The 16,345-nt window shown below is 38.0% G+C and overlaps 1 protein-coding gene across 1 annotated transcript; it reads left to right on the top strand.

Moving 5' to 3' along the window:
* The first annotated feature begins 1,927 nt into the window (after nucleotides 1–1,927).
* Nucleotides 1,928–6,844, top strand: u2af1 (U2 small nuclear RNA auxiliary factor 1). Its single transcript, XM_020627740.3, has 8 exons — nucleotides 1,928–2,052; nucleotides 3,547–3,634; nucleotides 3,872–3,938; nucleotides 4,499–4,548; nucleotides 5,354–5,452; nucleotides 5,552–5,685; nucleotides 6,293–6,385; nucleotides 6,495–6,844. The coding sequence occupies exons 1-8, from the start codon at nucleotides 2,009–2,011 to the stop codon at nucleotides 6,622–6,624; spliced, it is 705 nt and encodes a 234-aa protein (XP_020483396.1). The 5' UTR covers nucleotides 1,928–2,008; the 3' UTR covers nucleotides 6,625–6,844.
* Nucleotides 6,845–16,345: the final 9,501 nt, after the last annotated feature.

Raw genomic sequence — 16,345 nt, 5'->3', positions numbered from 1 at the left:
TGGTTGGTCATTTTATTCTGAAAGAACTTGTTTAGAACAGGTCTGGAAAACCATTTTATAAAGTGACACGTTTTAAAACTGATGAAAAAATCAACATAACTGTCCAACCACAAACTCGTCCTTTCCCTCTCACAGAAGTCTGATTAATGAACCTATCGTCCTACATGGATCATGTCTTGTGTTTTTCTATCAAGTATTATATTAATATCTGTAGCATTTCCCCCCCAGATGATTTTCAGGCATTTCTTCAATTGTTTGAATTTTGAAATTCAAATGATCAAAGTGTTGGTGTATTGAATAAATTGCCTTGATGACCAAATTGGTTTGTGTCTTTAATAATTTTACAAATTGTGTGACATTTTAAATGGACTTTGTTTTGATACCATTGCTATAAAATAGACCCCTGCAGTGATACATAAGTTTGGCCTTCATAATTATTGAACCTCGAATATTTTCAGTTGATTTAAAGAAAATAATAATAACTGCAATCAGTTGTTTACTACATGTAGGCCTAGTTTAAAAAAAAAGGATGCTTTACAGGCATAGAACTGGCTGACATCAAATATTTAAAGGAATGTCTTAATAATGTATAATCTGATTATGCTTGTCCGTTAAACTGCAGTAAACAGTTCTCTGTTTAAATCATAGACTGTAAATATTATAAATACAATGACTGCATATTTGATAGAATATATGGTACTGTAAATTAGTAACAAAGCGACTCTTATTTTGAAAGTCCGGTTCGCCGCCAAAGCGACAAATATCATATCATATTTCCGGTTTGGCTGCCCTGCCTTCAAAATAAAGAAAGTCATCGCATTGTGGTAAGAGATTTTACATTATATACAATCAATCAATAACTCCAGCGTTATCTTATAACTGACTAAACCAGTCTATCGGTTGTTTTCCTTCAACCATTTAGTCGAAAAAATAGCTTTGGAAAAACTCTGTCTGAATAATAGTATGGTTCATATTGAGGCTGCCTATAGGCTAGTTATATTATGACATATGGGTAAGTCTGAAAGTAACACACTAATCTTCATTGATCCCCCATTGGGAGAAACATAAAACTCTCAAATTTTAAAGATGTTAAAACAGACATTGCTTTAAACAGTTTTTTCTAAACTGGACTTTCTGAAGATATACAACTCTCTTGAAAAAATAATGACTAAAATCTTCTTAAAGATTTATACTTCCAGACATGCAATAATTTGAATTTTGTGGGCGTGTTTTGTGCTACAGATCTTACCAAGTCTGCTGTTCAGCTGAGATACTGTCACCCTCATTCATTTCCAATGTCCAGCTTTGATCTGTATTTACTACTACTGCAGAAAAACTACTACTGCAGAAAAACGTCTCACACAGGAAGGATAAATGGGGAAATTAATAAACATTTTGTGAAAATTCATGTTTCTTTGTTAAAGATTCCACTTTTAAAACCAAGTGTTAAGATAGTCGTATAAATTGTAATTAAAAGATAGCATTGCTGTGATTTGATTTACTTTGAGGTCCTGTAATTTTTTCATTAGAATTTAGAAAAAAGGAGTATTGTGACACACACACACACCACATTACTGACTCAAAAAAGTTGAATCCACAACGTTGACAGACTTGATATGCATAATAAAGCATTAATTTAATATTTAAGTATCTTTTGAAAAACGTGAGGTTAACAATCATAACATTTTCCAGGTTTGTTGTATCACATTTAAGTTATGAAAGTACTGACAGGTAAATTGTTAAAATCGTACGCCGACGTTTTGTGTTCTAAAACGGAGATTGTGTTTGTTCTGCCTTTATTTAACTGATGTACATATGTTTGATTTTTACTTTTAATAATTGTATTCCTTTTTCCTGTTTTCTTGAGCTCCCATGGGGGATCAATAAAGTTTATCTTTATCTTTATTCAGTGAGAAGTCTTACATTTGTGAAGTTTAGACATTTATTCTGAAGGGGCCATGCCGGAAGTGTGGTTTTTGCTGCTGCTGGTTAACTCAGGCGAACCAAGATGGCAGAATACCTGGCATCCATTTTTGGGACAGAAAAAGACAAGTAAGAAATTACATTTATTAAAGGTTGTAGCGGCTGTGTGTTTCGTGTAAAGTTTTCTTAATATTCCACTTTAATATATTTTATAAATACGGCGGTGTTTGAAGTCTTAAAGCTGGAAAACGTGCACTTGCTTTAGCAACCGGCTAACGGCTAATCAGCGCAAGCTAGCTAACGTGAGGAAAATAGCGCGCCGCTGCTGCTCCAGCGCGTGGGAGCAGAAAAGTGCAGAGATGGTCATAAATACATTTTAATAACGATTTATTTATTTATTTGAATCAGCAATCATCGTGTTTTCTACAACTGGAGAATAATATGAGTAAATACAGTGAGTGAAGCCTCGCTGTGAGTTAGCTGGTGCTACTTCATTCTTTGTTTCAGAGGGAAATAAGGTCGATCAAGATATTAACTGTGATTAAGGAATGAACTCTGACCCCTCTTCAAAATGGACCACTTATCTGTTAGAGGAGTCATTTTTAAGTTTAAGGATAATGAATGAAGTGTGTGTGTGTGTGTGTGTGTGTGTGTGTGTGTGTGTGTGTGTGTGTGTGTGTGTGTGTGTGTGTGTGTGTGTGTGTGTGTGTGTGTGTGTGTGTGTGTGTGTGTGTGTGTGTGTGTGTGTGTGTGTGTGTGTGTGTGTGTGTGTGTGTGTGTGTTACCTCTTTATTCTCTTCAGTCTGCTTCGTTTTGAAACATCTTTTCTCCATAACTTGTATTTATTAAGTCTCTGACACATTCTTGTCCTTTATAATGTATTGGCCACGCCCACAATATTGATAACCCCCGTTTTATAATTATAATAAGGGGTAAAATATAAAATCAAAGTAGTAGTATAATATTATATATAATAATAGTTAATATATAATAATAAATTATAAAAAATATATATTTTTATTTTATTATTATAATTTTAATAATAATATTTTTATTTAAATAATTTAATTTATTTTATTTTTATTGTTTATTTGTTTTTATTATAATAATTAATAGTTTAATATATAATAATAATAGTATAAAATTCGACTCCCTTGGGAATTCCCAACCCAAATCCCTACAGACTGAGCTACTGCCGCCTCCAACAACAATCTTTCAACAAGATTTCACAAATTAATATTTGAACTTTTATGGAAATAATTACAAATATACAGAGAGTTGAACATTGAATTGATTAATTATATTTTTGGGAATTATTTTATTGCTTCATCCAAACATTTCCCATTGTCCAAATAGCTTAAAGATGTTACCTATTTGATACTTTAGCGAATACATTTCCCCACTTTTATAAAAACGTTTTAAAATGTGTTCAACAATACTCCTTTCTATGTGGATATATATTTACAAACCTCAGACATTTTGATTTAACCCATGTTTACACAATTCTAAAACTTAACTGCAAATTTTAGATTCTGAATTTCCAAAAAGTTTATTTAAGACTCATGAATGTTTTCTTTTTTTTCAGCCAACAAATCATCTGCATTTTTATCTCTTCTTTCTCAGGGTCAACTGCTCTTTTTACTTCAAAATTGGTGCCTGCCGACATGGCGATCGCTGCTCTAGATTACACAACAAGCCAACATTCAGCCAGGTAAGTTTTTTTTCTTTTTTATAGATATGAGGGGTACTATTTTGTAGTTATGTGAAATGGAAATGATGGGGAGATTAAGGTCTGAAAAGACAGGTTTGTGTGTTCATAGTTTTATAACAAAGAATATTTTCAGTCAATTTAAAGAGTGTTTTATTGAAACCTTTTGTTTGCTGCTTGCATTAAAATAGGAGCTGTTTACTTTACATTATTTTCACATTTTTCATGTTTGTGTTTCAGACAATTGCCCTCCTGAACATTTACCGTAACCCTCAAAACAGCGCCCAGTCTGCCGATGGTCTGACATGTAAGTGATTCAACCTTTCAGATAAATCCTCATGAATGTTTTTTTCATGGTCATACATCCATGTTTTCTCATTTGCAATCATCCTCTTGCAGCAGCAGTTCAGTTTTAAACAGTCAATAATTTTAGATCAATTCATGTAAACTCTGATCCCGAATCTGTTCTACATATCCTCGTAGTGCAGATGTGGTAATTCTGTCATTTAACAGTTGTATTTTTAGTAGCCAGATGAAATGCTGTTCCACTATCTAATATGAATAGTTTAGTATATACAACATTTTATGTACAGCACTAAACATCGCTTTATCAAACATGATAGATTGACAGTGCTTATAGTCTGTTTCTAGTTATTCCTGAGTGGACTTTAATTGTATGTATGATTGGATTATAGGTAGTTGATGGATGGAGTCATAGCCAAAGTCATTATGTATTTGTTTTGGCTAAAGATATAGCAATCACTTCATCATCTCTGCTTTAAAGTTTCCAGAATATGTCTTTTCTCAGTTAAAAAAAAACAAAATCTATAATGTTGTATCTTTTATTTTCTCCTTTGTAAACATTAGGTGCCATCAGTGACATGGAGATGCAGGAGCACTATGACGAGTTTTTTGAGGTAAGAGATTCTACAAATTGTATCATGTTTGTCTGAGCGTCCTCAACCACTTTGCCAGTGGTGGATTTATTTGACTTCTTTTGAGAGAATGGTTTATTCATTCCTGAAGACACTAATAATTTGGCCGTTAAACACACGTTTTTACACATGTGAATGTAACAACAATGATTCTGTTGAATCAAATGGGAGTTCAAAACTCAGGAGGTAGAAACAAAAACATTCCCTCTTCAGCAATCACAGATTAAGTTTCTAACAATCAGATGTAGAATGTCCTCTGCAGACTACTGAATGTATGTGCTCCACCTGATCTGGATTTTCTTGTTGACGTATTTTTGCTCATCAGCGGCTGGTTAAAGGTGCCTATGATTTAAACTTCAGGTCCACTGTAATGACTTTGATTGATGTGTAAAGAGTTGTTTCTCAGCATTAGATAGGTTTCCCATTTCTCAGAAAAAATGTTCAGTTCTTGCTCTTCTTTTGTCTGAATAAAGCAAAATAAAAAAGGAATGAAGACTTCTTAGCTTTTAAAGTTCTGGTAGGTGGATTCTATACATTTGAAAGAGGGTAGTTGGTTTCAATTTTTGTGTCGACTGAAGCTCATCTGCTGCAGAGAATACTTGATATTTACTATACAGACTTAATTTGTCCTTGGGGATACATACAGTATTTCTGATTCTGATAAACCTCTACCAGATAGTGAATTAGCTTTTTTATCAAATTATTCCTTCAATGGATTTCATCTCCAAATTGTAATGAACACTTAGATACACAATTCCAGACCTAATCTTCTCTCCCATCCATGCAGGAGGTCTTCACAGAGATGGAAGAAAAGTACGGAGAGGTGGAGGAGATGAATGTGTGCGACAACCTTGGAGACCACCTAGTAGGAAATGTGTATGTGAAGGTGGGTGTTCAGTTTCTTATGTCTCCATGCCATGCTTTGTAAGCTTGGATCCAGAGTGTGTGATTTTTTTCAAATCTTTCAATCTATGTTCTTTGTTAGTTTCGTTATGAAGAGGATGCAGAGAAGGCTGTTATAGACCTGAATAATCGTTGGTTTAATGGCCAGCCCATCCATGCTGAGCTCTCTCCTGTCACAGACTTCAGAGAAGCCTGTTGTCGTCAATATGAAATGGGGTGAGTACTATATGACAAAATAGAGTTGATATGGATGTCTGTTTAATTTAACGCAGTGCCACATGAATTCAGATTCAGATTCTTTATTGTCCCACAAGGGGAAATTTGTGTTGCAACAGGAGCACACAGAAGACAAGAAACACAAAGACAACATCACCATAAAACATAAACCAAAACGAATTGGAAAATCAGACAACACAGCAAAATATAAAAACAGCGCAATAAAATCAGTCAAGAGCCCAATACCAGAATGGAAATTCAAGTCAAGTCATTAAAGTGCAATTCAAGACATACATAAAACATATGACATCAGTTAAAAATGTATTGCAATAATTCTTTGAACAACAGTAAGTTAAAGGTTTAAATTTCACTCTCATGCCGTTGTACACCGGTTCATGATATCATAATATAATATATCATAATATTTAATCTAGATTCCAGCTGTGTTTTAAAGGGTGAGAGTGCATGGGCAGCATGAGATTGTTGTTTGCATAATCTTGGTTATATATATTTCCCCATCACCTCTCTTTAAGTGTCTTTTGCTACTGTGTGTGAATCTTGCTCACCATTAACACATCGATGTGATTCTTCTGCACCTCTTCCATAGGGAATGCACTCGTGGAGGCTTCTGCAACTTCATGCATCTGAAGCCGATCTCGCGTGAACTGAGGAGAGAGCTCTATGGGCGCAGGAGGAAGGGGTAAAAAAAACCATAAACTTTACAGACGCATTCAGGCTCCTTTTGTAAACCTGCCAGGTGTAGATGTTTTATATCCAATCATACTAAACTCGTCCTCATTTTTCCACAGCCGGCACAGGTCTCGGTCTCGATCAAGAGAGAGGCGATCTCGCTCAAGAGACAGAGGTCGAGGAGGCGGAGGAGGTCGTGACCATGAGAGGCGTCGCTCAAGAGACAGAGAGCGTTCAGGGCGATTCTAAACCACAAAGCCATGACTACTTGTCCTTCCTAACCCCCATTCATTCCCGGTCTTTTTTTTTTTTTTCTTTTTTTCGAAGTTTGTACTCTTCAAGATTTATTCTAGGACTGATAGAAAGGTAACTGTAACCTGATGCAGAAGCTGTGACAGCATTGATGAACCTGTTTTTCTTGATTTCTGAAATTGACTTTCACCTCATTAAATTTAACATTTTTAATTAACCGGACTCATTCATGAATTATTCTACAGACATTGTTGTAAAACATTAACTTTTCATATATGAGCTGCTGCCCACTTCTGAAGGAGAATAGCAGAGTATGAAATGTAAACACATTTCAATACAAAGTGTAGAATGAAATAGAGTCCCCAAAATAGAAAACGGCTTTGAACTCCTCAAAAACCAGCAGGAATCGTCTGCGGTGACCGATTTTACTCTAAACATGTTTTCTTGTCTTGTCTTGATCAATTCTTTTGCTGTAACTCTCAGATGTCTTTGGCCGATGTTGACCCGAATAAGGCAACAATCTGAAAAAGTCACTGCCATGTAAAAAAACATTTCTAATATCTTAAAGGCTTATATGTGATTTTTCACACTTAAATCTAATTTGCATAAAGTTATTTTTCCGTGAAAACACTGTGGGAAGATTTGAAGTGTGGCTAGCAAGCCAGCCTTTCTGTTAAACATCCTGTCTGAATATACTTACTGTTTGGTCACTATAGATAAAGATGTTGAGAGACATGTGCTTGAAGGTAACTTCATCCAGCTCTCTGGTTCATTATTATCTCAGGCAACATTAAAGTGACAGCTGATCAACACATGTAATAAGAGAGGGAGTATAAACTTAATGAGAATCAGCAGGAGATAAACATCAGGTTCATATATTGATAATGTTTCATATTTAATGATAGAAGATATTTGACAATATTGTCATACTTGATGACTGCATTATGTTCTCTCAGACTCTGCTCTGAGAGCTACTTGCACAGTGACTGTCCTTCACATCACCTCTTAGTGGAACATGGTAAGACCTGTTCTGCAAATTCATCCCATTTATAAAAAGGGACTGAAGGTTGGGAGCATCATGGGGTTCTTCATGTTTCACTGAAGCTTTATCAAAAAGTTAAAACAACATAGATATCAACAAGCAATTGTGTTTTTCTTATTGTTTGCACTGCTTCTTTAGTCTGAATGATAAAGTCTTCTGTAAATTCACATTTTAAAGCTGATATTTAAAATTCAATTTTCAATTCAATTCAATTTATTTTGTATAGCGTCAACTCATAACAAGTGTTATCTCAAGACACTTTACATAAAGCAGGTAAAAGACCTTACTCATTGTTATGTTACATAAAGCAGGTAAAAGACCTCACTCATTGTTATGTTACATAAAGCAGGTAAAAGACCTTACTTATATTTAAAAGAAATGTTCATGTTGGCGGGCCGCGTTCCAATGTTTGTAAATTTGAATTTACTCTCAGAAAGCTGCAAAAGAATGCACTTTGCAGCTTTCGTCCACATTGAGCTCCGCCCAACACCCAAGAGTCAGGTTGTGAACACTGCAGTTGGGCGCGGGTCACTCGCGAGCAGGAAGCCGGTGTGTGTGTGTAGCCCGCTAACCAAGAGAACCCTTTACCACACGTTTTTTACACACATACAGTGTGTATCGCCCTAAGGACTGGGGGTCTCATACCGGACCGGTTGGGAGCTTTTAAGTGAAAAGGAAATCCTCATCATGCTAATAATTGGAGATTTAATATCTAAGCGAACAGAGATGAACCTTTCTCCTGTATTAATCATTCTGAGCATCTTTGCAGTGATCACAAACGGTAAGAAGACAATTCCTATTATTTTACTCAAGTAAGCAATGTTCACATTTCAGTCGTAATCATAAGAGAACAGTGGCTAAATGTACAGCTCCTCCTCACCAAGCTGCAGGTGGGTTGAGTGGTACTCTTCCCATCATTATAACGCCGTTACCGTTACTGCCACCCCTCTTTAACAGAACTTAAAATACATGTGCATGTTCAATTATTTATGATAAATCTGAAGGAGAAGGAGACTGCCACAAAACCTAAGCAACCGAAGCTTGATTTTACGGCCCCACCACCACACGTTTTGTCTCAGGCCGAGCTAAACAAACTGGTAGCCAGGTATGTTGTGGAGGATATGCTGCCAATATCGATGGTTGAGTCGGAGTCATTCAGAGCACTAGTTGCCAAAATACCGGTCAGAGCAGGGGTCGGCCTGCCATGCTCAAATGAATGTCGAGCTCAAACAGACATTTGAGAAATTAGAATATTTGTCTACCACAGCAGACAAAACATCTATTATGTCATTTTTACGGCTCCACTATATAAACATAGTAATTATAATATCTACAATAATACATGACATTTGATTGGAGGCTAGTCTCACTTTGTCCCACAGCAACATTAAAATAGTTTAGATTTGTGTACACTGTTTCTGTTAATTATTGATTGTATTAAGTGTCCATTTCATTATAATATTCAGATTATCATAAATAATTGAACATACACATGTATTTTAAGTTCTGTTAAAGAGGGGTGGAGGTGGGGTCTAAATTCTTTGACACATTTGAGCATTTAAAAATTTACTTGAAAGTAACACAATAGTTACTTTCCAAAGTAACTAGTTACTTTTATAATTTGTTACTCAGTAACTACTTTAGTTACTTTTTGGGCGAAGTAACTAGTAACTGTAACTAATTACTATTTTAAAGTAACTTGCCCAACACTGTACTTAAGTACAAGTAAAAGTACCAGCTTAAAAATGTACTCAAAGTAAAAGGTTGCATGAATGAATGCGGCTGCCCCTGTGCCCTCATGATGCCAGTTTCTTCAGCTCTCCTAGACTGCCTGAGTCACTGGCAGAGGATGGCAGGGTGGCCGGTGCAAACAGGTGTTTCCACTAGGTTTGGTTGGGGTGGGGCGCAGACACACCGACACAAAGGGTGCATCCGAATTGTCCCTCCTATCTCCTTTCACTATCCACTTTACCTTAACCCCGGAAGCATTTAAGAGGCGGTCATGATAAGAGCCGTTCGAATACTCTAAAAGTTAAGGAAAGGTGGGTCAATGCTTCCTTTATAACCCCCTTTAGCTTAGGATACACTGGACCATCCTTTACGAAAGGAGATGAGATATGCTGCCCCACAATTCCTTGCGGCCGCAACATTTAAAGCGAGTCGCGCATCCGACCGTTCAGGAACATTAACGATGATCGTAAAGTGACACAGATCATGTAAGAGATAAAAGATAAGAGACATTTTTATCAGAGGATGTTTTATTCACCATATTTCATTCACTTAAGAATGCTTTGTGCATTTCTTCAGTTGTACATTCTTGTCTTGCATAAATGTAACAATGAATTTCATACAATCATATTTATGTTGATTTCTGATTGGACAGGAAGCTGATGGTTTCACTTTTCTTACTTGTAGCCTGGTGGTCTATATTTCTTTTATTTCAATTCCAACCTCGTGGTGATCAGGATTATTTCACCGGTAAGAAGCACAGGGGAAAGTTTTTCAGATGCGTTTTTTGTAGTCCACTTTCGGAACATTGTAGTTTCAACACGGCAGACCGACGTCATTAACCTCCGCCGGCCCGTCGCATTTAATGACGTGGCCTAGTCGAAAATGCGGTCGGATTGTCAGAGGAACGAGATCACCTTTCCCTAAATCCTTTATGAATTCTCCTAACATCTTTCCTTAACCTCATGACGTTTTCGCGGGGTTAAGGTAAAGTGGATAGTGAAAGGAGATAAGAGGGACAATTCGGATGCACCCAAACACTTCAAGGAACCTTGGTGTTCATGCGTTACTTCCCTGATTTCCGACTCTATCCACTATCCTATCTCTACAATAAAGGCACAAAGAGCCCAAAAATAAATCTATATAAAAAAAGGGGCCGCCCCCCTAACACAATGGTAGGGGAAACACTGCAAACAGATTCTTAATTTTCCTGTCTTCACAAGTTTTGAACTGCAGCTTTTCACTTTAAATAACCCCTCTGTTGTTTTAGTTGCTGTTATCTACTGTCCACCCAAATACAATGACAAGTTTATCTCTGAATTTGCAGACCTTTTATCCAGCTTCTTTCTGCAATATGAGAGGATTTTAATTGTTGGTAATTTTAATATTCACATTTTCTGGTTAAAGTCTTTTTAAATATTATTGAGTCTTTTAATCTCACACAGTTTGTGTCAGGTCCAACACATCAGCGTGGACATACACTTGATCTAGTGTTGGGCTATGGGTTGTCGGTCTCAGTAAATGAAATCTGCGTGTTACCTGTTTTAGATCACTCACTAATTAGGGCCTGAGCACGAACCGTCGTTTTTATTGTTCCGCCTCTTTGCGGCCACTTTTGAGGGCCTGAACGTGCCCGAAAACTCACCAAACTTTCCACGGTCATCAGGTCTCGTGAAAAATTTGATATTTTGGTGGTTTCGTAAACGCCGTTCGCAAAATGGCTCAGTGGCGCCCCCTTGAAATTTTCAAAATGGCCTCCCCCATAAAGGGTTTTTTCACGTACACGCACGAAAATTGGTACGCATATTAAGCTTGTCGGAACGGACTAAAAATCCTCTTGCAGCGTTTCAAAAAACCCGACAGGAAGTCCACAAATTAAAGTTGAATTTCACGATAATGGCCCAAAATCACTCAAAATCAACGATTTCAGCCTTCCTATTTGAACGCACTTGTCCGAGAGCGCTCATTCGATCAGCACAAACTCAGTGTCAGTGCGTTCTAGACAGGCTCAGAATATCTTGTTGTGCGCTGCACGTTATTGGACGTTATATCTGCTGGACTTCCTCAGCGAGAGGCCTCAGACAGTGCGGGTGGGCGGCAGCACATCAAAAACCACCGTCATGAGCACGGGGGCCCCCCAGGGTTGTGTGCTCAGCCCCCTGCTCTTCACGCTGCTGACCCACGACTGCGCTCCATCCTTCAGCAGCAACCACATTGTGAAGTTCGCGGACTACAGGATGGAGGTCAGCCAACTGGCCACGTGGTGCAGAGACAACAACCTCTTCATGAACGTCGACAAGACCAAGGAGGTTGTTGTCGACTTCCGGAGAGTCCCCACTCCTAAACCCCCACTGACCATCGACGGTGCTGCTGTGGAGAGAGTGAGCAGCACCAAGTTCCTGGGGGTTCACATCAGTGAGGATCTCTCCTGGACAACCAACACCACATCACTGGCCAAGAAGTCCCAGCAGCGCCTCTACTTCCTCCGCAAGCTGAAGAGAGCACGAACCCCCCCATCCATCATGTGCTCCTTCTCCAGAGGCACCATCGAGAGCATCCTGACCAGCTGCATCATTGTGTGGCTTGGGAGCTGCACTGCTGCCAACCGCAAGACCCTGCAGCGCACAGTGAAGGCTGCTGAACGGATTCTCGGTGTCCCACTCCCCTCTCTTCTGGACCTCTACGGTACCTGTCTCACCCGCAAAGCAATCAGCATTGTGCGTGACCCCAGCCACCCCTCACACAGCCTCTTCAGCCTCCTGCCATCAGGGAGACGGTACCGCAGCCTGCGGGCCGGCTCCACCAGACTGAGAAACAGCTTCTTCCACCAAGCTGTCAGGAAGCTTAACTCTCTCCCCTCTCTTCCTTCCCTCCCCTCTCTTCCTTCCCTCCCCTCTGCCCCCACGAACACTGGACGTTGAACCCCCTCCCGTTTGCCACCAAGAACTCTGGACTAATAACTCTGAAGCTAACTATTCAAAAGTACACTCAGTTTACTGCACATTGCACATATTGCACAAGTTTACTTTTTCTTTAAATTTCATTTTATTTTTTCATTTACCATTTTGTACCTTTTGCACAATTTAGAATGTATTACTGTAAATATTATTTATCTTATTTTACCTCATTTTATTTGATCTATTTTACCTTATTTTGGTCGTATTGCACCGCGGGACGGAGACAAATTTCGATTCCACTGTATGTCTGACATATTTTGAAATTGACAATAAAGTTGACTTTGACTTTGAAAAAAAAAAAAAAAAAGTCTAGAGACACGCCTGCCATAAACTGTGCACTCTGCAGTAGTAAATGTTTAACAGAACTAGTACAGAACTCCGCCCTCTTCGCTGAATTTGTAGTGATGACACATTCTCGGCCCCCTTCACAGTCTATGATTTATACACATACAGTGTATACTGTATGTGTATAAATTTATATAACAAACTATATATAAACAAACAGAGACTAAAACATTTAATATTTAAGCTCATAAAGGCTCAATTTAATATAGTTTGAAGTACAAAAAGCAACGCAATCGCGTTTAATCTCAGGCGCTAGGCTGTTTTCTACAGCCGATACATTTTGTGGGCGTGGTCACAGAGAGCTGACGCCATGTGTGAGGCGGGTTCACCGCAACACTGTAAACGCTGGTTAACCCACCTTTACAGTCTGGAGCCACACATGATTTACACACATACAGTGTGTATCGCCCTAAGGACCGGGGTCTCATACCGGACCGGTTGGGGGAAACGGAGCTTTGAAGTGAAAAGGAAATCCTCATCATACTAATAATTGGAGATTTAATATCTAAGTGAACAGAGATGAACCTTTCTCCTGTATTAATCATTCTGAGCATGTTGGCAGTGATCTCAAACGGTAAGAAGACAATTCCTATTATTTTACTCAATTTTTATATTTTAATATATTCTACTCCAGTAAAAGTAAAAAGTAACTTGTCTAAAATGTACTTTAAGTAAAAGTTACCTTTTTTTAACATGTCTCGTCGTGAAAAAAGGACGAGAGGATATTAATCTCAAAGTTTTTTTTAATTAAAGGCCAATCTTTATAAAGATTTATCTTTTCAGATAAACATTTTATTTTCTACCCCATTGACAAAAACACAATATAAATGATAATAGATGGATTTAATAATGAAGGCTTATATGTTCAAGTAATCAGCTGTTTTATGAAGGGAAATGTTTAAGCTCTGTGTCTCTAAAGCCCGCCCCTCCCTCTCATGTCTCCAAAATTGAGGAAGTAGAAAATATATTATTTATCATTTAGGTGTCACGAAAATGTTTGTGCTTTTTATATCTGCTGTAAGTTTACAAACGGCTTTTATATCCAACTTAATTTAACTGTGTGTGTGTGTGTGTGTGTGTGTGTGTGTGTGTGTGTGTGTGTGTGTGTGTGTGTGTGTATGACTGAGTTCACGTTCAGTCAGTTTTTCGCTCCGCCTCCTCTCTCTCAGCTAGCATTAGCATGCTAACACAACAATGCAGCGTGAGTTGTTTTGGTTTCATGCTGGATCTAAATTTGGACTAAAATTACATGAAAGCGCTTTTTCCAAAGCCATGTGCTGTAGTTTAAACAGCAGGACGACATTTATTCATGATGGGATTTTTTTCTACAGTACAGCTTTCGAAAGGGATTTTATTGGAAATGTATTTATAAAAATATGCAGAGAAGTCGGGCGTGAAGGTCTCCCTAACCCAGATGATCTCCATCACTGAGTTGCTGGCAGTAACTTTAAATGTGGGTTATGCTTCAGAAGCTGTCGGGGGCCATGGACCTGCAGCAAAGGAAAGCTGTTGTTAGGGGAAAGAAATGAAAAAGGCTCTGTGCCTGTCGCTGCAGGTTGACTGAAAGTTTGATCGAGTCAGATGGCTTCTAAAACAGCCCTTCAGAAACTAATGAGTGACGTCACTCAGGCTTCATCCATCATTAGATACAATCTATGGAGAATGACCACTTCATGCTACCTGTAGCCAGTGTGTCAGAATGCAGAGACTGATGGGTCTTCACATTTATCATAAAGGTCCCATATTCTGCTTTTTCTGGTTTTATCTGCTCTTTAGTGTGTTTTCAAAGTGTCCTGTGTATGTTCAGACACATCTATGTGCAAAAATTCAAAGTCCACGGAAACACAGCTTCTCCTACCTCCTCCTGTTAGCTGTAGCATTAGCTGCATGTGGTTCTAGCCCCCCCTTTTTTTTTTCTTTCTTTTTTTCGAAGTTTGTACTCTTCAAGATTTATTCTAGGACTGATAGAAAGGTAACTGTAACCTGATGCAGAAGCTGTGACAGCATTGATGAACCTGTTTTTCTTGATTTCTGAAATTGACTTTCACCTCATTAAATTTAACATTTTTAATTAACCGGACTCATTCATGAATTATTCTACAGACATTGTTGTAAAACATTAACTTTTCATACACGAGCTGCTGCCCATTTCTGAAGGAGAATAGCAGAGTATGAAATGTAAACACATTTTAATACAAAGTGTAGAATGAAATAGAGTCCCCAAAATAGAAAACTGCTTTGAACTCCTCAAAAACCAGCAGGAATCGTCTGCGGTGACCGATTTTACTCTAAACATGTTTTCTTGTCTTGTCTTGATCAATTCTTTTGCTGTAACTCTCAGATGTCTTTGGCCGATGTTGACCCGAATAAGGCAACAATCTGAAAAAGTCACTGCCATGTAAAAAAACATTTCTAATATCTTAAAGGCTTATATGCGATTTTTCACACTTAAATCTAATTTACATAAAGTTATTTTTCCTTGAAAACACTGTGGAAAGATTTGAAGTGTGGCTAGCAAGCCAGCCTTTCTGTTAAACATCCTGTCTGAATATACTTACTGTTTGGTCACTATAGATAAAGATGTTGAGAGACATGTGCTTGAAGGTAACTTCATCCAGCTCTCTGGTTCATTATTATCTCAGGCAACATTAAAGTGACAGCTGATCAACACATGTAATAAGAGAGGGAATATAAACTTAATGAGAATCAGCAGGAGATAAACATCAGGTTCATATATTGATAATGTTTCATATTTAATGATAGAAGATATTTGACAATATTGTCATACTTGATGACTGCATTATGTTCTCTCAGACTCTGCTCTGAGAGCTACTTGCACAGTGACTGTCCTTCACATCACCTCTTAGTGGAACATGGTAAGACCTGTTCTGCAAATTCATCCCATTTATAAAAAGGGACTGAAGGTTGGGAGCATCATGGGGTTCTTCATGTTTCACTGAAGCTTTATCAAAAAGTTAAAACAGAACATAGATATCAACAAGCAATTGTGTTTTTCTTATTGTTTGCACTGCTTCTTTAGTCTGAATGATAAAGTCTTCTGTAAATTCACATTTTAAAGCTGATATTTAAAATTCAATTTTCAATTCAATTCAATTTATTTTGTATAGCGTCAACTCATAACAAGTGTTATATCAAGACACTTTACAAAAAGCAGGTAAAAGACCTTACTCATTGTTATGTTACATAAAGCAGGTAAAAGACCTTACTCATTGTTATGTTACATAAAGCAGGTAAAAGACCTTACTCATTGTTATGTTACATAAAGCAGGTAAAAGACCTTACTCATTGTTATGTTACATAAAGCAGGTAAAAGACCTTACTTATATTTAAAAGAAATGTTCATGTTGGCGGGCCGCGTTCCAATGTTTGTAAATTTGAATTTACTCTCAGAAAGCCTTTCGGGAAGCCCACATTGAGCTCCGCCCAGGAGGCGTAAGAGTCAGGTTGTTAACATGCAATCGGGAGTGGGTCAATCTCGCGAGTAGCAAGCCGGTGTGGGTGGGTGTAGCCCGCTAACCAAGAGAACCCTTTACCACACCTGATTTACACACATACAGTGTGTATCGTCCTAAGGACGGGGGTCTCATACCGGACCGGTTGGGAGCTTTGAAGTGAAAAGGAAATC

Source organism: Labrus bergylta, chromosome 13 (genome assembly GCF_963930695.1).
Source record: "Labrus bergylta chromosome 13, fLabBer1.1, whole genome shotgun sequence".
NCBI classification, from domain to species: Eukaryota; Metazoa; Chordata; class Actinopteri; order Labriformes; family Labridae; genus Labrus; species Labrus bergylta.
This window is presented reverse-complemented; position numbering and strand designations above follow the sequence as displayed.